Source organism: Octodon degus, unplaced genomic scaffold (genome assembly GCF_000260255.1).
Source record: "Octodon degus isolate 3935 unplaced genomic scaffold, OctDeg1.0 scaffold00335, whole genome shotgun sequence".
Taxonomy (NCBI): domain Eukaryota; kingdom Metazoa; phylum Chordata; class Mammalia; order Rodentia; family Octodontidae; genus Octodon; species Octodon degus.
Window position 1 is genome coordinate 573,320 of NW_004524911.1, and position 21,277 is coordinate 594,596.

The window sequence follows — 21,277 nt, forward strand, 5'->3', positions numbered from 1 at the left end:
TGTGGCCAGCTCAGCCCACCAGGGGGCGGGGCTGGCTGGCATGTGGTGCTGGGGGATTGAACCGCGGTCCCCGATGCTTTAGCTAAGCTTGTTCTAAGTAGGTGCTTTAGACCACTGAGCCATCTCTCCAGCCCCTTTCATGTGTTTCTTGGCCGTGACACTTTTCTATCTTTTCAGGAGAAATAGCTATTCAAATCCTTTGCCCATTGTTTGCTTTTTGTTTTTGTGTACTGGGAATCAAACTCAGGACCTTGCACTTGCTAGGCAGGCACTTGCGCCACTGACCTATATCCCTGGCCCTGCCTAGTTTTTAAATTGGGCTATGTGTGTTTTTATTACTGATTTTGAGACAGGGTCTCACTATGTAGTCCAGGCTGGCCTTGAACTCATGGCAGGTCTCCCACCTCAGCCTCCCATATGCTGAGATTACAGGTGTGTGCCACACTTGTGTTACTGAATTGTAATTCTTTGTATATTCTAGATAATAAGTTCTTGTCACTTACATGATTTGAAAATATGTTCTCCTATTCAGTCAGGCTTTTTGGTGTTTTGATAATGTCCTTTAATTTATAAAAATTAATGGTGATGAAGTCCAGTTTACCTGTTTTGCTCACTGTTCTTGATCATACTTTCAGTGTCATATTCTAAGAATTCATTGTAAAATCAAAGGTCATGGAGATTATCTTGTACATTTTCTTCTAAAGACTTTTAGGGTTTTTACTCTTTATCTAGATCATTGGTCCATTTAAGAGTTAATGGCATATGAAGTGAGGTAGGCCATCCAACTTCATTCATATGGAAATCCAGTTGTCCTGGCACCATCTGTTGAAATGACTATTCTCTTCCCTACTGGATGGACTTGTGACATTTGTGAAAAATCATCTGGCTGGCTGCAGGTTTAGCTCAGTGTTAAAGTGCTTTGCTATCATATGTGAGGGCCTAGGCTAGCTCCCCAGCACCACACACACACACGAGCGTGCTGATGGTATTTGTTTTTGTTCTTTTTCAAGATTGTTTTGTTCATGATGCCTAACAATTGCATGTAAATTTGAAGAATGTCTTCTCCATTTCTGAAAAAGAGATGTTTAAAGTTTTGTAGATACTACATTGAATCTGCAGATCACCTGGGCTGATATTAACATCTTAACACTATGAAGTCTTCCAATTTATGATCATGGGGTGTTCTTTATTCTTTTAGCTCTTCAATTTCTTAACATTTTTGTGGGGGGTGGTTACTAGGGATTGAAACCAAGACATTGTACATACTGGTTAAATCTGTTAAGCCATTTAAAATTTTTAAAAAATTATTTATTTGGTACAGGGTCTCACTATGTAGCTCAGACTCATAGTGATACACTTATCTCAGCCTCCCTACCCCTGGGATTACTGGTGTGAGCCACCACACCCAGTTCCAGGGCCAGCATGACACACAGTACTAGGGATCGAACCTGGGTCCTTGCCCTTGCGCTTGTCAAGCAGGCAATTAGACTGATGAGCTATCTCTCTCCCCAGCCCCTGTAGGTCATTTTGACTAGTAGTAAAAACTTAACATTGTTAAGACTTTCAGTCCATAAACTTTCTATTTCTTTAGATCTTCTTCACTATGTTTTCTTATTTTATGTTTTATTTTGATAGAACCCAGTGCCATATACATGATCTATTACCAAGTTACATCCTCAGACCTTTAATTTCTTTTTGTTCATTTTGGGGTTTTTTGAGACAGTGTCTCACTACGTAGCTTTGGCTGGCCTTGAATTCACTATGTTGTGTAAGCCAGCCTTGAACTTGTAATCCTCTGGCCTCATCCTCCCAAGTGCTGGGACTGCAGGCAAGTATCACCATGCTCAGTTTCTTCTTTACTTTTTTAAAGCAATTTTAAAAATTGTTATGTAAATCTTTTTCCTCTCTTGTTAAATTTATCTCTAGTCATTTTTTTTAGATGCTATAAGTAGAATTTCTTTTTAATTTTGGATCATTCATCTCTAGTGTATAATTTTTATTTGATTTTGTGCCTTGCTACTTTGTTGAATTTGTTAGCTGTGTTTCTGCCTCTGAAATGCCTTTTTCTGTATGAAACTCAGATGACCATGTTAGTTATTTTCGTTTCTTATGATACGTTCATGTGTATTTGGTAAGGTCAAATTTTTCAATCTGAATATACGTATTAGCAATCCTGGATGCACTTTGTGAGCAGCGGAAGCTATGAATAGTTCTACGAGGTGTTACATGGAATTCAAGTAATCCAAGGTGTAATAAACGCAGGGCCTTGGATCCCACAGTCATGAACGTGGCCCCAGACAACTGGGTAAGATTTTTAAAGACCCACAAAAATCAAGAGGTGTTTTACTGATTGGATGAAATCTGAACTCAACAGTAGTTGTGTTGCAATCAGATGCTAGAAATCCTATAGTACAATGCAGAAAGAGGAATCCAAAGATTTGAAGCAATAAGAATATTAGAATTGATTGCTGGAGGGCTGGCCAGATAGCTCAGGGGATTAAAGAATCTGCTTAGGCAGATGTAGGGACCTGAGGTTTGATCCCCAGCCTGCTGTGCCAGCCCCGCTCCCAGGATGCGCTGAGACTGCGATTGAGGCCAGGCATGGTGGTGCATGCCTGTAATCCCAGTGCTTGGGAGGCTGAAAACAGGAGGATCACTATGAGTCTGAGCTGCCTAGTGAGACCTTGTACCAAATAAACAAAAAATTAGAAAGAACGAGTTGGAGATGTAGCTCACTGAAGGCTCTGAGTTCAATTTCCAATGAGTAACACACACACACACACACACACACACACACACACACAGAGGAAAAACTTTGGAATTGATTAATCATGGTAAACCATTCAATTTACTTTCTATGTTAACATTCTTTTCCTACAGGGCTTTAAAGAGTATACTTCAGGTGCCAGCCAGATAGCTCAGCGGACTAAAGTGAGCCACAGCGACCAGGGTTCAGCTCCCAGCGTGCAGTGCCAGCCCAGCTCCTGGGGTGTGCTGAGCTGCTGATTGAGACTGGGTGGGGTGGCATGTGCCTGTAATCCTAGCACTTGGAAGGCTGAAAACAGCAGGATCACTATGAGGTCGACCCTGTACTAAATACATCAAAAAACTAAACTAAAACAATAAAATAAAATGTATACTATGAAATGTGGCAGAGTGGGTAGGTGATCATTAAACCTATTTCCTCTTCTTTCTTGTGATAAATTCATACATTTTTCCAGTTTGCCTTGTAACTGAGTATGTCCACTGTCTGAGTTGTAGCTAATGGGATGTAAGCAGAAGTGATGTGAGCTACATTTAGGTCTAGCACTTAAAAACCTTCCACATGGTCTTTTCTTCTTCTGTCTGTCTGGGATGGGGTTGACAGTATTACAATGGTGACCATGTTTTGGAGATTTCAGTGGGGATGACAGGATGACTTCCAGAGGCGAGTTGGGTTTGTTTCTTATAATGTGCAGTAGAACACAATAATCAGAATGGTTTGATCAGTAATAATGACTGAGCATGGTTTGCCTAGGACCAAAATAGATGGTTAGACACATAAAGTTCTACTTGTTATTACAACCCCCTCCATAAAAAAAAGAAAAAAAAAACAAACCAATCTTCTACCTTGGTAAATAATGGCCCAATCTAATCATTAAAATGTAGAGTCCCAGCCTCTTCCCTTGTTCCCCTTGAAGGAACTATTTTATCACTAGTGTATGTGATAAAAATTTCTACTTTCCCACAGGAAACTACAGGCAGAGGCAAATGTGTGATGGGGACAGGGAATACATAGGCCTCTTGAAATACAATGACTATTAGTTTTAATCCCTGGTGACTCAAATTGTCACTGTGGTCCACCAGTCTGATTAGGATCAGTTTATACAAGAAGTTGCAGCTTAAGTTCCTATATTTGGTTCTTATATTCAAATGTACACAATACAGATAGTATAACTGATAGGATTATAAAGAAAGAGCAAGTTAGTGAGTGAAAGATCAGATTGAGGACCCCTTCTGGAAATCAACAGAAAATAATAAAATTACATGACATTTTTTTTTAGGTTCCAGACATTGAACTCAGGATCTTGCACTGCCAAACAGGTGCTGGACCACTGAGCTACATCCCTAGCTACACAGCAGTTTTTAAATGACTACAATGGAAACTAAGATTGGAAGTGGTTATATTGTGATGAGTCCCAGAAGCAGAGAAAAATAAAAATGGAAAAGTGGATTTATAAGTGAACAGAGCATAGAACAGCAAGGGGCCTATGCAGCTGTGCAGCTCATAGTGATCTGTGTATTAATGGTGCCGTTACGTCCATGAAGTTATCTTTACACAGGCAGATCCAAAATACACAAGTCAGCTGCCTCAGCTGAGGGTCATACTCCTCCTCCTGCTGCACTGCCATCCCATTCCAACCTACACTTGAAGCCTTAGAGGAAGTTGCCTGTGACCACACCACTATGGGATACAATATTCAAGTTTGGCTGATAGCCCTGCATGATGTACTAGCACTTGTCAGAAATGGCTAGCTGCGGAGTTACAAACTCACTTGAAATGGATCCCAAAGGACGCTAAGACATGAAATTCTCTCAGTAGGGAAACTACATGTTCACATAAATGATCAGAAATATATTGGGCTCTCTCTCTCTCTCAAATAAAAATAAAAAAAAAAAAAAAAAAAAAAAAAAAAAAAAAAAAAAGAAATATATTGGGGCTGGTGAGATGGCTCAGTGGTCTAAAGCACCTATTTAGAACAAGCTTAACAAAGCACAGGGACCGCGGTTCAATCCCCCAGCACCACATGCCAGCCAGCCCCGCCCCCTGGTGGGCTGAGCTGGCCACACACACACACACACACACACACACACACAAATAAAAAATTTAAATTAAAAAAAAAAGAAATATATACCCTTACTCATGAGGAGTTGCTAGTGACTTGAATACATGGCCAAGGACTTAGAAAGAATAGGACTGAAATCCTGTTAAGGAAGCCTAAGTAAAAGGCATTTGGATGATCCCCTTGGAATGGGCACACAGTGAGGACATTCATGTTCAACAAATGAGCACGAGAATCCACTTTGGAAGATCTCAATCAGACAAAATGTCCTGTTCTGTGGATGTCAGCCGACTTCTGTCCTGTTACCCTTTCCTTTGCCCAACAGACTCTTGAACAGAATAATCATGGCGGAAAGCACGGGCTCCACAGCAAGGACTACAGCCAAGGTCAGTCTGGTTCCAGCCATTGCTGAATGCCCAAGCTACCCACAGAAGTGAAGCACCACTCTCCTCTATGGAATGTATCTTGGTGGCAGCTGATTACAGAGACAATAACAAGAGGAAATGCTGCCACTGGACCTCCAAATTTCTACTGGCAAGCAGACTGGGTAAACTGCTCAGCTACAAACGTGTGCTACTCTTTATGAAATGGAAGGAAAGCATAGGAGATACGATCAAAAGCCCACAAGTCAGAGCCAAGAGCCATGGAGTATCATTCCCAAGCCTCGAAATCTTTTTTTTTTTTTTGAAGGAAGGAAAGGTTTATTTAGCTCACAGTCACTGGAGGTTTCAGTTCATACTCAGCTGGGTCCAACGAAGCCTTGAAATCTAATCAAAAGATTTCCATTTTTCCAACTGGATTTTAGACTTGTTATAGATCAATAACTCCTTTGTGTTCCCACCCCTATCCCCACCTCCATTTTTGGACTACACTTTCTTATCTTATGCCTATTCTACCACTGTATGTGGATATATTGGGGACAGACTTGTTCTTTACTTCTCCAAATCTGCACATGGAGAAAAATAGTATTTAAGAAGCCATACTTATGGGATATACCCAATGTGCTATAGTCACATCTGCACTGACTTAAGATATATTCTAGACTTTGAGGTGGCGCTGTAATGGGATGAGACTTTTAGAGAATTTGGGAAGGGATAAATGTGCTTTGAATCACAGGGGACTGGAGGAGAAACCACGGTAGTCAGTTCTCCAGGATTGCCCCTAGTGACCGCCACCTTCTGGTATTCACACTCTAGTATAATCTCTTGCATTTGAGTGTGGTCTGGACCTAGTGACTTCCAATGAATACACTACTGAAAAAGCGGTGGGTTTTTTTTTGTTTTTTGGTACCACAAATCAAACTCAAGATCTTGTGCTTTCCAGGCAGGCACCAAGCTGCTGAACTACATCACTGGCCCTGGGCTATCGTTTCTGAGATTAGGTTTTAAAGACTGACTTCTGTCTTACATGAGGCCACATTCTTTGTGGCTTCTTATAAAGCTCTCTCTGGCTCATGTCACCTGGTGCTGATGAAGCAAACTGATATGAACTGCCTTATGAAAAAAATCCATACAGCAAAAGATCCATATAGCTGGCCCACCACCAGCAAAAGGAATCCTGCCAACAGCATGCGAGTTAGGAAGCAGGTCCTTCTCCAGCTGAACTTTAAGATGCCTGCAACCCTGGGTGACACGTGGCCCACCCTTGAATAGAAATTCAGCTAAGTTACACCCAGATTTCAAGCCACAGGAACTAATAAGGAAATCTTGCTTGAAGCCACTATGTTTTTTTGAAGTCATTTGTGACACAATGCATAACTAAGACAGGCCTGGTGCTCAGGTACACCCTTAGCAAAAAGGGCTTTACCTATCACCAATAGGACTATAACACTGCTGAGTTCCCAACCTACCATAACAGCAGAGCGCAAGAGTCCCCATTATGATCCTTGTGGCAGACTGGTAACTTGGATCCCATCTGATGTACAGATGCTTAGATTCACAAGACTGTGACAACAGTTGTCCTAGGTTTGTTTCTTGTGTCTATTGCTGACTTTGTAAAATATCTCAAATAGATACTGCACCCAGTTGGAACACAGTCTAGCTTCACAGGGGGCTGTTTCCTTACCCCACAGGGAATGTAAGTCTGCCAACCTCTTTCCTTCAATTTCAGGTCTTTTGCAAAGCATGGTTTGTCTGCCCCTTCAAGGACCTGTTCATCATGGACCTGACTTAGGCCCCACTCTCGTAGGTGGCACCCTAGAACTTGAAGCAAGCAAAAGGAAACAAGACCTGTGTCTCTCTGTTGCTCCTGTCTGCCTCCTTCTGAGCCCACTGTGCAGGCCCTGGCCTGGAAGATAAGACTCAGGCCTAGGCCTTGCCTTCCCTCCACAAGTCCCAGGATGCAAAGCTTGGGAATGGGAGCAGAGACCCACTAATCCTAGTGTTCTACACACTTAATATACAAATGGAGACACTGATATGGGGCAGATCTCAGTTGACCTGAGGGCAAAGTTGGGGGACAAGTGTTCAATAACAATACATCACCCCATTTCAGGGGCCATCCTGAGGGATGTAACAATGTCTAGGAAGGTGCAGCAGCAAGGCATTGTTTCAAAAGTAGAAAATTACTTTTAAGGAAAGATGATACCTTCTGCTTCCCTGCTTTCATCCTCCGTTGTGGCAGGCCAAGCTCTCAGCCACTCACTCTTCTTTCTAGGGGAGAATGCAGTCAGATGTGGAACCATGAAAGCTCTCTGGAGGAGCTTAGATTTCATGTGAGTCCTATAGGATGATGGCTATAGCCTCTCCTACAGAGTTCATGGGAAGGTGATGGGAAAAACATGTCAACAGTGTGATGGGGTGGGGAGGTACCAAGAAGGAAAGGTTGTCTCAATACTGGTGAGGGTTGCGCCCATACTTTGGAGGCCACAGCCCCTGGGCCCAGCAGTTCTCTAAACGGGGAACTGCTCACCCACCATCTCTTCCTCCCCTGCCTGGCTGTCTTGGATTGGTAGTAAACGTGCCAAGACTGAAGTGGCACCTGGAATCAAAGTGGGCACAGGACACTGGCTTGGTACTACCTTCTCCCTCTCTGTTGAGCTCAGAGCCCAGAGGCTGGATGAGGCAGACTTCCCATCACAAACATGCCAGAGTGGGCCTCCTTACTCATCACTAAGTTATCATTGGAATAACTAAGCTACCAACTGGAAAGCCTGGCAAAGAGAAATGGAACAAAAGGAACCTCTCAACACACAAATTAGGAAGGAAAAATAGCAGGGCACTGTAAGTGCCTGAGCTGAGGGTCAGAACTAGGCCTTTAGTATTTCTGTGCAGTCCTTGAGAAAAAGCCCTTGAGGAACCAGGCATGACAAGAAGCTGGCTTCTATGCTTTTTTTCCTCTATGCCTTTATAACCTGGGCAGACTTCAAACACAGAACACTTTAGGACCACAAAAAAATGGTCAAGGGTCCCTTTATGAAGTGGATCCAAGTTTGTTCGTCTTGCCTTTAAACACATTTGCAGATACCCACAGCAAGATGCAAATAGTCTGGGGATGGTTCCTGATCTAGTCCAGGACCCACATCTTAAGATTCTAAGGACTCAGAAGGGTGAAAAAATCTGTCCAGCTACAATGAGACTACTAATGAGCTTGAAACCATTAAGTGAAAGACACCAGACACAAAGAATCACATATTTTATAATTTCATTTATATAAAATGTCCAGAGTTTGCAAATGGGGAATGGGGATAGAAAGCAAGAAGGATAACTAAAGAATGGAGTTGGGGGGTGAGGTGGTAAAAACATTCTAAAGTTTTTGCAGTGATAGTTGCACAACTCTGAATACTAAAGCCACTGGACACTTCAAGTGAACTATATGGTATGTGAATTTTTTTCTCAATACAGCAGTTTTCAAAAAGTGAACTGAGAAATTACAAACAACCATGTATCTGGGCTTTGGTCCCTATTCATGAGGGGCAGAATCAATGGAAGCATCAGGGATGAGTCCCTGAATGTGGCATATCAATTAGACAGGAAAAGTAAAATTATATATATAATCTTGATCTTTTTTTTTTTTTTTTTTGGCAGAACTGGGGATTGAACTCAGACCCTTGTGCTTGTCAGGCAAGCACTTATTATACTGAGCCATCTCCCCGGCCCCTATAATCTTGATTTTAAGGTTAATGTAACATCATAGTTTTTAAACTAGTGACAAGGTCTATACTTCAGAAATAAATGACTCACCAAATCACATTTAAAACAGCTAAGTTTCATGACATGGAACTTGTACCTCACTAGAGCCATGAAAAAAAATCTCTCTGAAAACCAAAGGAGACTTAAAGAGTACAAAGGTGGGGAAAACTGCTGTGCAGGTTAGGTGAGTGGCCTGGAACCCACGCCCCACCTTCGGAAAATGATCGGGGGAGTGTCGGGATGTCTTGCCCAAGTTTAAACTGGTAGGACTCAGATGCAGGGATCCTTGGCCTGAGCCCCTGCACCCTACTAGCACCACAGGTGCTCCACTGACAGGTAAGGGAGGCACCACTCTCCCCTTTGAAGAGAAAAGCACTTCAGAAACATGTTTCCAAAAAATGTTGCTAAGGGTTTTATTTCTAATAAGAGGAAAATAATAAAATAAAATTAAAATAGGCTTCAGTTGGAACCAAGTTTGCTTTTTTTTTCCTTTGAACAAATTAATTACACACCAACAATCTTCTTTTATTACAACAGGAACCCAGGAGGAGGAAAGGAGACAGAGGACAGGGAAGGCGGTTGAGGTGGACGTGAGGACAAGCACCAAAAGCTTTCTTCAGATCACAGGGAGCCCTGTTTAGCCCCCCACCAAATTCCTTTAAAATAAAAAAAAAAACTGTAAGCACAGCTATGTGAAGTTTCCTCCTCCTGGGTGGAACAGTCGGGAAGGAGAAAGCAGGAAGAGGAAGAAAAGGACAGAGGGAAGAGGGAAAAAGGGAAGGAGGAGAGAGAAGGCGAGGAAGAGGGGAGATTAGTGTAGCATGGCCCGGCCAGGCCAGAGCTGGGGAAAACCAGAAGAGGACCCCACCCCAGCTTGCATATGCACTGGCCTTGTCTCTGGAATGCTGCTGGCCCAGCCCCCGTTGCCCCCCTGCCCATTTGTCTTTTGTCTCAGGTGTCTGGGAATGCTGGTTAGAGGTTACCAGGGATGGGGCACTCCAGGGGCCAGCCCCCAGGAGCTGAGGTCTGAGTACCTTGGAGTCAGAATATAAAAGTCAAAGGACTTGGGGGTGGGGGTGGGGGGTGGGAAGGGTGTTAGGAAGGGGGGTGGCCATCCCCCCCTACTGGCCCAACTCCAAAAAGCAGGCTTGATGGTCAGAAAGAGGATCCTTGAGGCCAAGGCAGGGGGTGTCTGTTGGGGTCTGTGCTAGGCTCAGCCACTGTCACAACTGTTGCTGAGACGGCTGCTGTGGGCAGGGCACATGCAGCCGGGAAGTCAGAGTAGAAAAAGGGGCAGAAGGGCTTGAAGTAGCCCCTAGCGCGGGTTCCAAGTCATCCTGGTTCTCCTGGGTGCTGGGGCTGGCAGTGGTGGGGAGGGGTGCAGGGGGGGCCTCACCCCCAGTCTCCTCCTCCAGCTCCTCCTCCTCCTGGGCTTCCTCGGCCTCTGGCCCTGAGCTCCGTACCCTCTTTGGCTCTAGCTCCTCTCGAGCTGGGTCTTCGCCCTCCCCAACCCGATCCACCTTCCGCCGCCGCCGTTTCTCCAGGGCCCGGCCCCGTGCCCGACTCCCATGGCGCTCTGCCTTCTCCAGCTGTGATTACAGATAGGCACAAAGATAGGTTGTGGGCCAGTCAGCATTCCTGGGCTCCTGACCCAGCCTATGACCCCTCCTCACCTCTAGAAGTGTCTGGATCCGCTCCAAGTCGGGAGGCTGCCCAGCCTGCAGCAGCTGCCAGATGCTGTGGTTCTCATCCAAGGTCACCTCAAGCAGATCCCCCTCCATCATTAGCTCCTCCAGGGGGCCTCGGGTTGCCTCAGGTAGTTCCAACACAGGGCCAGTCAATTGTGGCAACAGTGAGGACAGCAGTTCCAGGTCTGGTGGTAGGTTAGAGGGTAAACAGGACACAGGCTGAGTTAGAGGCTGCCCTTGATCGTAGCTCCCACCATGACAGAGTTGAAAACCACAGTGGTCACTCTGGTGATATCAATAGCCTACCCACACCACATCTAGACCTACCTCTCTTACCTAAGCCTTCCTCTGGGGTCACCTTCTCAGGACTGGTCACACCATCGCCATTCTCCAGCAAGCCCTGGGCCTGCCAAGGAGAACAAGAATGGGTAAGGGCAACTGAAGAACCAGGCCTTATTTTTTCTCCCCCAAACCCAAACCTGGGACCTTCCACCTCCTAGAGGGCAGACACAGCTGACAATAGGGAACAGTCTAGGGATGTGGACAGATGTAGAATGGGGCTCAGAGGCTGAAAACTGGAGCACAGGGTCAGAGCTGGAGCCTCAACAGTGGCAGGGGCTAGGAGACAGGCATTTGAGGACAAGAGCTGGGCTGCGCAGCTCACCTTAGGCATATCCTTGCCACTGCCCTCTCTGAGAGAGTCAGAGGCAAGGGCTGAAGGGTAAGTTGGGGGCTCCTCGGGCCTGGGTTCAGCCTGTAGCCGTTGGCGGAGGTCAGCCAGCCGTCCCAACAGAGCAGTCACATCCTCAGCGGCCAGAGCCTGTCGGGCACGGCCTTGCCAGCTGATGGCCCTCTCTGTGAGGCACTGCAGGGCCTCGCCCTCGGGCAGCCGCACAGGCAGTCTCTGCAGGGCTACCAGCAGTGCCAGGATGGTTTCCAGGCGTGGGCGCCGTGAGCGCATGCACAGTGGGCACAGGAATTTGGTGTCCCATTCCCACCAGGCCAGCAGTGGGGATGAAGTGGGACTGGGCCTCGGGGAGTTGAGGAGACGGGGCACTGACACACACCTCCCATGGAACCAGTCCTGACACAGGTCACACTGCAGAGCTCCCACCCCGGCTGGCACTTGCCCACACACACAGATGGAGGTTGCAGAAGAGGCTGTGGTTGACGATGCCAGGGGACTGGGTTTGGCTGAGTTGGTACGACGTAACTGCAGGATACCTTCCTTTTCCTTCTGCTCCCCCTCCTTGAAGGCCACGATCTGCCACGCCCAGGACAGGGGGAGAGTAGGTCAGCAGCCTTTCCCTTCTATTCTCTGGCCCCTTCAACACCCCACTCCCAAAGTTGGAGAACTGAGGCTCAGGGAGCAAGAAGTCTGCCCATGGTCACCGGGCTTAGACACTCTATCCTTGCCAAGCTTTTCACCCATCTGTGTCTAAGCTTCTTACCACAGAGCCTGGGTCCCTGAGGTCCTGCGCAGACAGCCCCAGCAGCTCTGTGTCAGATTTGTACAACCCCAGCTCCTTCTCCATCCAGCGGCTGCGCTTGGTGCTGTCTGAGCCGGCGTCTGCACACGGGCAGAGCACCTGAGGCAGGCAGACAGAGGGAGAATGACCAGGCTTCCCTACTGTCCATACCCTTTCCACTCCCCTCTCTGGTGCCCTCCTCCAAAAAGCTCATGTTCTCATATGAGCTATCTGCAATAGCCAGTCCAGGTGAGGAGAGGCTGTTGGTCAAGGTGCCAGGCCTCACCTCCAGCAGTGTGTAGCAAGAATTCTTCTTGAGGAAGGTCTTAGAGGCCTTCTCCCTCCAGGAGTGGGCTGTCAGTACCTGCAGCTCCAGCTGTCTCAGCTCCTCCAAGCCCACAGGGAGGTCCCGGCCTACAGCCACCAGGCCCTCCAAGTCATCCAAACAGGGGTAGTGGTCACCATTCTAGGAATGAGGGTGAGAAAAAGCCAAAGTTCATATGTGCCAATACCCGAGCATTATGCCATGCCTGGGCCCAAGTGAGCAAGATGAATTAAACTCAGTCTGAAGACAGAAGACAGGTATCATCCTAAGGACCTCATACTCTGCTTTCTCCCAAATGCCTGCACTCACTAACTCAGCCCCAGATATCCAGAAAGCCTTCCAGACCACTTGATTACTTTCTTCTGTGATTTGTCTCTTCCACTTGCCTTGAGGGACATGCCCTACTCTACCCCCATACTACCTGTCTCCTTGCCCCACTATCAGAATCTTAACCAGCACCTCATTTACTTTAGGCCGGCCTTATAACTCCTCACACTGCTCATTAAGCACAATTTGCCTCCTTACAATGTGCCCCATGCCCCTTCCTCTCTCTAGCCCATCCAAGGTTTGGGGTGTGTTTGGGGGCAACTCACTTGGATTTCATCCACATCAGCAATCCAAGCACGGGCTTTCGCAAGAGCCTCCTTGAGAGCCTGGATGTTGGGCAGGTGAACAGGTATATTTTCTGCTTCACGAATTATGGCCTCGAGTGTGGCTGGTGGATGCTTCTGCCTAAAGGTAGGGAAAAAGAGGAACTCAGACTGCTGTTTTACTGACCAGAAGCCCAGCCTGACCACAAGATCTATCTGTATGAACCCCATGAATGCTCATTATTTTTGCTTCCACTTGGGCCTACTCGCTTATATCCTGTCTATGGACGGTTGCCAGTTCTGCTTCCTCCAGACTGCACATGCCCACGTATCCTTCTGCCACAGCTCTCACACTCTGTTTGTGTGCCAGTCTGTCAGGCTGCTGGCAGCGCCTACACACATGTGAAACCTTTGGCTTTAGTCTATCAGACTGCCCATGTGTGGTGTCTTCCTATGAATATCTGCCCATCTGCCTGCTAATTGTGCTTCTATGTGCATGCATCTGCTAGCCTACAGGGCTAGCCCTCTATAGAGTAAATCACTGCTTCTCCATCAGCCTGTCTTTGCCTCTCTGTGCCTAAGAAGTTGAGGGGTGTGGGACACAGAGAGTAGTTCTCTATGAACAGAGGAGAGTTCCTACCCTAACACAAGAATTGATGTGCAAGGTCACCTCTAGTTTCTCCACTAAACTGAGACATATAGTAGGAAAGGGAGTGTAAGAACTGGACCCACCTGGCCTCCAGACAGAGGTGAGCTTTCTCCTCCCAGCGTTCTGCAATGGTCAGAAGCTCCTGAAGCTCAGCCTGGGCCTTATCCACAGCAGGGCTGGGGGCTACACTGGCGCCTGCAATCAACAGTCCTCGCATGACAGCCAGGGTGCCCCTTTGGGCTGATGGGGCCAGTGTGCGTTTTACCTCATCCAGCCATCGAGCCTGCTCCACTTGCCGCTGGAGCTGCTGGGCCTCAGGCACTTCCACCCCCAGCTGCTGCCCCTTCTCCAACAGGGACTGCAGTAGCCCTGGACTGGAGGGCAGTGAGGCTAAAGCCTCACGAGCCTCAGCCTGGTAGGCCTCCACTTGTTCCAGAATACCCTACCAAAACACAAGATAAAGAACAAATACTTTAGCTGAGCCCACTTACAGACAACACGTGCCCTTGCCTCACTACTTTCTTATCCATCTTTTCGGAAAAGGGGAGTATAAAATGGGCTGTCTCCAAGCTCTGAGACAGTAGTTCCTAACACTGACTGCTCATTAATATGCCCTGAGAAAGTATGTTAAAACCCACATTTCTGGACCCTATTTGCTAGACTCTTTAATAGAGGTTCGTCAGGGTTTCATTTATCTCTGGGCTTCATTATGTCTGTAAAGGACCCTGCCCTCAGCACCAAGAGACCCTCTGCCCTAAGAAATCCTACACTAGGCTTAATCCTCACACAAACTAATGCACACACTGGTGTCCACTGCCCTCTCCATCCCACTTTCCTCTACCGTCATGAACTTTGTTCAACTTCAAAGGTCCAACAGCCACCTTTGTTAACTCTTCCTCTTCTACTTCTAGTAAACTTTCCCTTGACTCTGTATTCTTTCCTCATTTGCTTGGCACCTGTCCTTCAGAGCCTATGTCTAAGAGGCAGTTACTAGACCCCAGCATCGTATCACCTGCTATTTTCTCACATGTACATCCTGTCTCACGCAAATACTTTAAGCTTACTAAGGGAGTCCTAAATGGCCTGCTGGTCAGGTTCCTGGATCCCCTAAATCCCTCAACAGCCCATCCCTCCTCACCTTGACATCCCCAATCTGGTGCATGGCACAAGGCAGGTTGTTCATCTGGTCCAGAAAGGCCCGGAGCTCAGCCAGGGTCATCTGTAGACCAGCCACCCTGTGGGGGCTATGGAGTTTCACATGTTGGCTTTCAGGGCCAAATCCAGTCCCCTCCCTCCATCTCCTTACTAAGATTTACATCTATCCTCACCACACCAATCCACTTTGATCTCACAGCTCAGAATTCTCCCAATTGCAAGGCCGTAAGGGAGAGTTTTAAAATATAAGTATGTTCACAGGATGAAGAAAAAAAATTAAGAGACAAAAATACATCTTTTTTTCAGGAGTAGAGATAACTCAGAAACTAACTGATAACAAAAGCTGCACTTCTTCTTTTCTGTGCTGGGGATGGAACCAGGACCTTATTACCTGCTGGACAAGCACTCTACCACTGGGCTGCAACTCCAGCCTGAGTTTTTAATCCATCCTCTAGTATGAACCCAAAACTGTGCAGCTATGCTCAGGTTTACATGTCAGTGTACTGTTTTTGTCCCTAAACCTTGCACAGCTCTTCTCCCTGCACATAAAATCCCATGGCCTATCTCTCAAATCTTTTCACAGGTACTGACAAAAATAAACACTTTTAGCTTAACAGGGAGGCTCCTCTCTCCATGCGCTATTTTTCTGGATTTCTCGCCCTCTCCAACCGCTCCCAGACCATTTCACACTAGTGCTTGACAACTTGCTGCTACTGTTCTATGCACCCAATAGCACTCAAGAGTCCACCCCTCACAGCACTTTTCCTGGGCACTGGAACCTCAGCTGGCTTGCTGAGATGCAACACATTATGCTGCCATACCCAGCTTCCTGGCCGCTGACCAATCCCAGAGCCCGGGACACGCAAGCCTCTGCCTCACTCAAGCAGTTCTTTAGCCGCTGTAGGAGCTCGCTGTTAGGAAACCTGCGCTCACGGGCCTCAGACTCCAGTGCCCTTAGCTCTTCAAGGCCTAGAAGGAGAATGAGAATAGCAAGGAGTATGCAGTATTGAGTAAAGTCAGAGGAAAGGGACTGGCAGTACAGAAGAAAAGGGAAAAGAACTTGCCTGTGGAGTCCCTCCGACCCCCCATCACTCACTGCGCTTCCGCCCATCCTCCACCTCCAGGGCCACTCGTACTTTGTTGGCCCACGTATCAAAGGATTCAGCTCGAACCTTCAGCTTATGCAGCATGGCTGGAAGCTCATCCAAGGTGTACCGATACCTGAAGGAGAATGATAGGAAGGGGCCTGTCTGGCCTAGCTCTGGATCCTCCTCCTCCATCCACCTCCCCAGGCTCCATGCTCACCTAAGGTACTGTCGGCTACTGGAGCACTTGCAGAGGTCGTTGATGTGGGAAAGGCAAACAAGACCATCTGGACAGTCATAGCAGGCCAAGGCAGACAGGAAGCATGTGGTCTTGCACTTGATGCACTGGCGCTCATCATCTGGGAGCAGCTCAAAAGCCTCTCGCTCAGCCTCTGTGATACCCTAGAGCCAGTCCACCCACAAGCATTATGCAAAACCAGACAGGTGGCAGAAACTTCCATCTCAGCCACCAAAGAGCCCTACTTTAGGCTCAGATCTGTGCTGAATGTCATGGAGGCTACGAGATCAAGGCTCACAGAGCACACCTACCCTTTAAGTCCAGACTCTGAAAATGAGGGTAGGGGGTAAGACAGAGTAGGGAAAAATCAGTGTGGTTGAGGTAGACAGATTTTCAGGGAGGAGAAAAACCAGGTAAGATTCAGAAAAACACAAAGGGCCTTTGGGCAAGAGGTAAGGAAAGTGGTAAACCAACGCCCTTAAGAGATAACTATGTAAGGTTCTGTCCTGGGGAATAATGCTGGCTGCCTAGCAGGCAGGAGACACTGACTGCATCTATATAGCTTAGAAATTCAACTGCCTTTTCTCATGTCCAAGGTTTAAAAATACAGGTTTTGTCCAAGAACATGGCTTCCAAATCAATGACTTCCATTCCAAAACTGAAGGAAAAGCCAGGTATTATTGGAGTGACTAGAGGACAACACAATGGTATATACTATGGGCAGCTTTATAGCTTTTATAGGTAAAAGTTAATTCTAAAGAGTTTTGCTTTATATATTGACTGCAACAGCTAACCACTGCCTAAACTATAAGCTTACTACAAATAACAACTCCTCCTCAATCACTCATCTGATGTGACTGTGGATAAATTAGTAAAATTTGAGTCTTAGTTTATCTTGTAAAATGGAGATTACAGTAGCATCCTCATTGGGTTGTTATAAACCGTAACAAACCAACTAAGGAGTTAAGTGGATTAATAGGATTAAGTGCTTAACAAAACTTATTAGCTGAGTTTATTAATAGCTGTAATCTTTAGATAAGAGATGTATTTCATTTGGCAAGGTAACTAAGTCTCATACAGTTAGTAACTTGTCAACAAGGATCTGACCAGCAAATTTTGACTCCGAAGCCAGAGAATGCTATAAAGAAACCCTTAGGTTTCTCTTGATTTTGGTATCCTCCAGAAAAGTACATCATCTCTTAAGGATTTCAAGAATATGAATGCTATTTAAAAACCCTCTCTGTGGTAAGGGCTAAGTGTACAGATTCATGCTGGGTGTGGTACTGCACACCTATAAACCTAGCACCTGGGAGGCTGTGGCAGGAGGACTGATGGGAGTTCAAGCTGAGCTTGGACAAAACTTTGTCTAAAAAAAAAAAGTGTATAGATTCTGAATGTCAAAATAGGTAGAAAGGTCTACTTTGCCTGTCATGCTTTGGCTCTATTCCATAGACTGGCATGGAGTATCATGTGCAGAGAAAACAAAGCAAATCGAAGAAAAGGCTGTTTCAAACACAGTCCAGAAGTATGTTCAATGCCAAAATAATCAGAAGTGGTGTAATTGGCTGTGAGGAAGGAAGCATGGCAGCTCTAGCGTGCTAACTTTATGACAAATCTAGAACCGTTTGACAACTGAATCTGCACCTGTGACCCATAAAATTAACTATTAATATAAAGTCTGGCCAGCTTAATGATAGGTAAAATTTATCTTTTTTACAAAGGGAAGTCTGGGAGGCCTAGGCACAGGGCCATCATTTATTAGCAGTAATGAACAGAGAAAGGAAATGATGCCTGGAAAAGGAGAAACTAACACCACAAAGACCCAGGCTTCTAACACTATTGTAGTTGAACTATTGTAAACTGAGATTCTATCTACAGTCCATGGTCACAGCAAAGTTATAGTTTTTTTGTTTTGTTTTATCTTTCTGAGACAGGGTTTCATAATGCAGTTCAGGCTGGCCTTGAAGTCATTCTCCTGCCTCAGCCTCCTGAGTGCTGGGATTACAGGCATGTACCATCGCACCCAGTTATAAATAAACTTTATTTTTACTTATTCATTTATTTTATGAATTTAGGACAGGGTCTACAGGGTGTACAGGGTCTCACTACATGGACTCATACTGATTCTCCTGTTTTCAGCCTCCCAAGTACTGGGATTACAGATGCATGCCACCATGCCCAGTCTCAATCACCATCTCAGTGAGTCCCGGGGGGGTAGGGTCAGCATGGCACGCCAGGGATCAAACCCTGGCCGTTGTGCTCTGCCGAAGCAGGCACTTTAATCCACTGAGCTATCTGGTTGGCCCAATAAACTTTAAATTAAGTAAAGTGTTACCTCAAACAGGCAGCAAGCAATCATACAAAATTTTTTTTCAAGTGCTGAGGATAAACCTAGGGCCTGTTACATCAAGCACTCTACCACTGAGTTATACCCTTGCCTCCTTTGTAACCTGATGAAGGACCGTCACTAACTCAATTCCCTAATAGGGCAAGTATGGAGCTTGAAACCTATTTGAATGGAGTGCCTTGTAGCAGCTTTCACTCATCTACATATACAACTGACACATGCTTAAGAGAAAGGTATTGAAGTAGAGCTGTTTTCTACTCAGTAATATTAGTACCCTACTTTAAATTATCAAACCGTTTGAATGTAAAAAAAAAAAAATCATTTCCTAAGAAACATTCCATATTTCAATGTCTGTGTATCAGTATTACCAATATTGCTATACTGCAAGTGCAGTAATAGATACTTTGACAAAGATCACCTCATTCAAACTATACAATTAGCTTCCAAGTTAGGTATTTACTTTCATTTACAGAATGAGAAAGTGAGACTATGAGAGTTCAACTCAATGTCGCCTACATAATTAGTAGTGGAGATTACCAGCCAATCTTGTTAGGTCATCTAAAAAATGATGAACTGCTACTCTGCCATTAGCCTTTTTGGGTCAGTTACTGAATAAATTATCAAATTATCACTGATTCACTCCACCATCCAAAAAGATAAGCATTATCATAATTCCTGTTTTTCAAATGGAAAAATGGACACTCAGTGAAAATAACCCAACTTGTCCAAGGTTGCCAGTAAAGGACAGAACAGAGAATGGAATGTGGTTTCCAATTTATATGCATCTAGTTCTTTCAACTACACTCCATCTTTTTGGTGCCTGCTCTGTCTCCCTCAATCTCCACCAGGCTAGGGTACTTGACACAGGGCACTCTTTTACCACTCACCTTCTCCAGCAGAGCCTTTCGCAAACGCCGCTCCTCCTGCACCATGATAAACATCTCCTTATGCACAGCTGCTGCCAGGTTCAGGTCCAGTTTCTCAGGGCAGGCAGCCATTTTGCAGATGAGCTCTTCATGGGAGAAGACGCAGTATCTTCGGAGTCGGCGATAATGCTCAATGCACTGGCGCCCAGCTGGTAGCTGTGGATAGGTTCAAGGTTGAGTATGGCCAGGTCTGAAGTCAGCAGTGCCTCAGCTTCCCCCCAAATTTTCCTGGCTTCTATCACATTCCAGACTCACCCAGTCAGCAGTGCAAAAGTTGACAGCCTCAGCAAAGTTGTAGCCTTGATTGAAGCCACTGTGGTAAGCACGAGGGAAGGTGATGACAAATTCTCCTGCACACTGGTTTGTGCGGACAACCTGAGGGAAAAAGAATTCCAAGGCCACTGAGATGAAGGTTTTCAAAGCCTGAAGAAAAGACCTAAATGCAGGGTCGTTAAGGAGACTAAATGAAAGCCTCAGAGAACACAACCTGACAAAAGAAACCCAGGATCTCCCAACTCTGAAAAGCCAGTCAACAGTCGCTCAAGGTTCTAATCTGTGTTGACAGACAGGAAGATGAGTCACAAATAAATAGGAAATGGAATTTTTTTTTATTTTGGAACCTGAAATTGAACTCAGGATCTCGTGCCTGCCAGTCAGGCACTGTGCCCCAGGCCTTAACAAATAAGAAATGAACCTATGAAAGTATTCACATTATTGTGACTCCCCTAAGTAAACTCCCCGCAATTCAGTACTAGGAAATGAACCCAAGGCCTTCGTATTTAGCTACATTCTAGCCCTTCTTTTCTTATATACTTTAAAATTCTGAGGTAGGGTTTCCCTAATTTGCTAAGACCATCAAGCTGGGCTCAGACTTGCAATTCTCCTGCCTAGGCCTCCCAGACTTCCCTTGTAAGTTGTTTTTTGTTTTTTGTTTTTTTTTTTCTTGCAGAATCGGGGATTGAATTCAGGCCCTTACTGAGCTATCTCCCCGGCCCCTCTGATAAGTTTTGTAAGAAAGATAAATTTCACCTATCATTAAGCTGGCCAGACTTTTTATATTAACAGTTACTTTTATGGATCACAGGTCATATTCAAGAGTCAATCGGTTCTAGAAGATGTGTCATAAAATTAGCACATAGGGCCAGCCAAATAGCTCAGCGGATTTTTTTTTAAGTGCCTGCAAGTAGGCGCAGGGCCTGGGGTTTGGATCCCCAGGCCAGCATTGCCAGCGCAGGCGCTGGCCCCGCCCCTGGGGTGCACTGAGACACAACTGAGACTAAGTGTGGTGGGCCGTGCTTATAATCCCAGCTCTTGGAAGGCTGTAAACAGGATCTAGCAGTGAGACCCTGAACACCCTGTAGACCCTTCCTTAAAATACAAAAACAAAACAAACAGAATAAAATTAGCATGCTAGTGCTGCCATGCCTCCTTCCCCACAGGCAATTACTTAGATCACTTCTGATTATTTTGCTATTGACCAAACAACCCTAAGTAGCATACTTTCGGGCTATGTTTAGGATTTTTTTTGACTGGTTCAGGCTGCCTTAAGAGCGGGTGTGGGGATCAAGCCATGGTTCCCTGCGCCTGACTGGGTTTTATCAGAGCAGGCGCTTAAACAACTAACTCGCAAGCCCCCACCCCCAGAATATGTTTAAAACAGGCTTTTCTTCATTTTGCTTTGTTTTCTCTGCACACACTAACTCTAACTTTCTGACAAATATCCAAATCTCTTTTTCTATTAATTTTTATCTTCCGTAGCACTCTCACAACACAGCAGTCTGATCTGTTTTATTTTTTATTTTATTTTTTTTTAATTTTTATGTGTGTGTGTGTGTGTGTGTGTGTGTGTGTG

General features: G+C 45.7%; 1 protein-coding gene across 9 annotated transcripts in view; it reads right to left on the minus strand.

Moving 5' to 3' along the window:
* Nucleotides 1-21,277, minus strand: part of Kdm5c (lysine demethylase 5C) — a 58,677-nt gene that overhangs the window by 11,234 nt on the left and 26,166 nt on the right. For 4 of the 9 annotated variants that reach the window (XM_004647887.3, XM_004647886.2, XM_023708180.1 and 1 more), the window contains exons 13-26: nt 19,681-19,800; nt 19,387-19,581; nt 16,135-16,316; nt 15,926-16,050; nt 15,651-15,798; nt 14,813-14,918; nt 13,758-14,116; nt 13,029-13,167; nt 12,397-12,576; nt 12,093-12,230; nt 11,306-11,905; nt 10,969-11,047; nt 10,627-10,826; nt 9,437-10,542 (exon numbers count right to left, since the gene is read on the minus strand). In XM_004647887.3, coding sequence (XP_004647944.1) covers nt 10,177-10,542; nt 10,627-10,826; nt 10,969-11,047; nt 11,306-11,905; nt 12,093-12,230; nt 12,397-12,576; nt 13,029-13,167; nt 13,758-14,116; nt 14,813-14,918; nt 15,651-15,798; nt 15,926-16,050; nt 16,135-16,316; nt 19,387-19,581; nt 19,681-19,800 — 2,937 coding nt within the window. In that variant the 3' untranslated portion in view covers nt 9,437-10,176. Of the gene's footprint in view, nt 1-9,427; nt 10,543-10,626; nt 10,827-10,968; nt 11,048-11,305; nt 11,906-12,092; nt 12,231-12,396; nt 12,577-13,028; nt 13,168-13,757; nt 14,117-14,812; nt 14,919-15,650; nt 15,799-15,925; nt 16,051-16,134; nt 16,317-19,386; nt 19,582-19,680; nt 19,801-21,277 lie in introns of those variants that run through there. The other 5 variants (XM_023708183.1, XM_023708181.1, XM_004647888.3 and 2 more) reach the window with 4 other exon arrangements.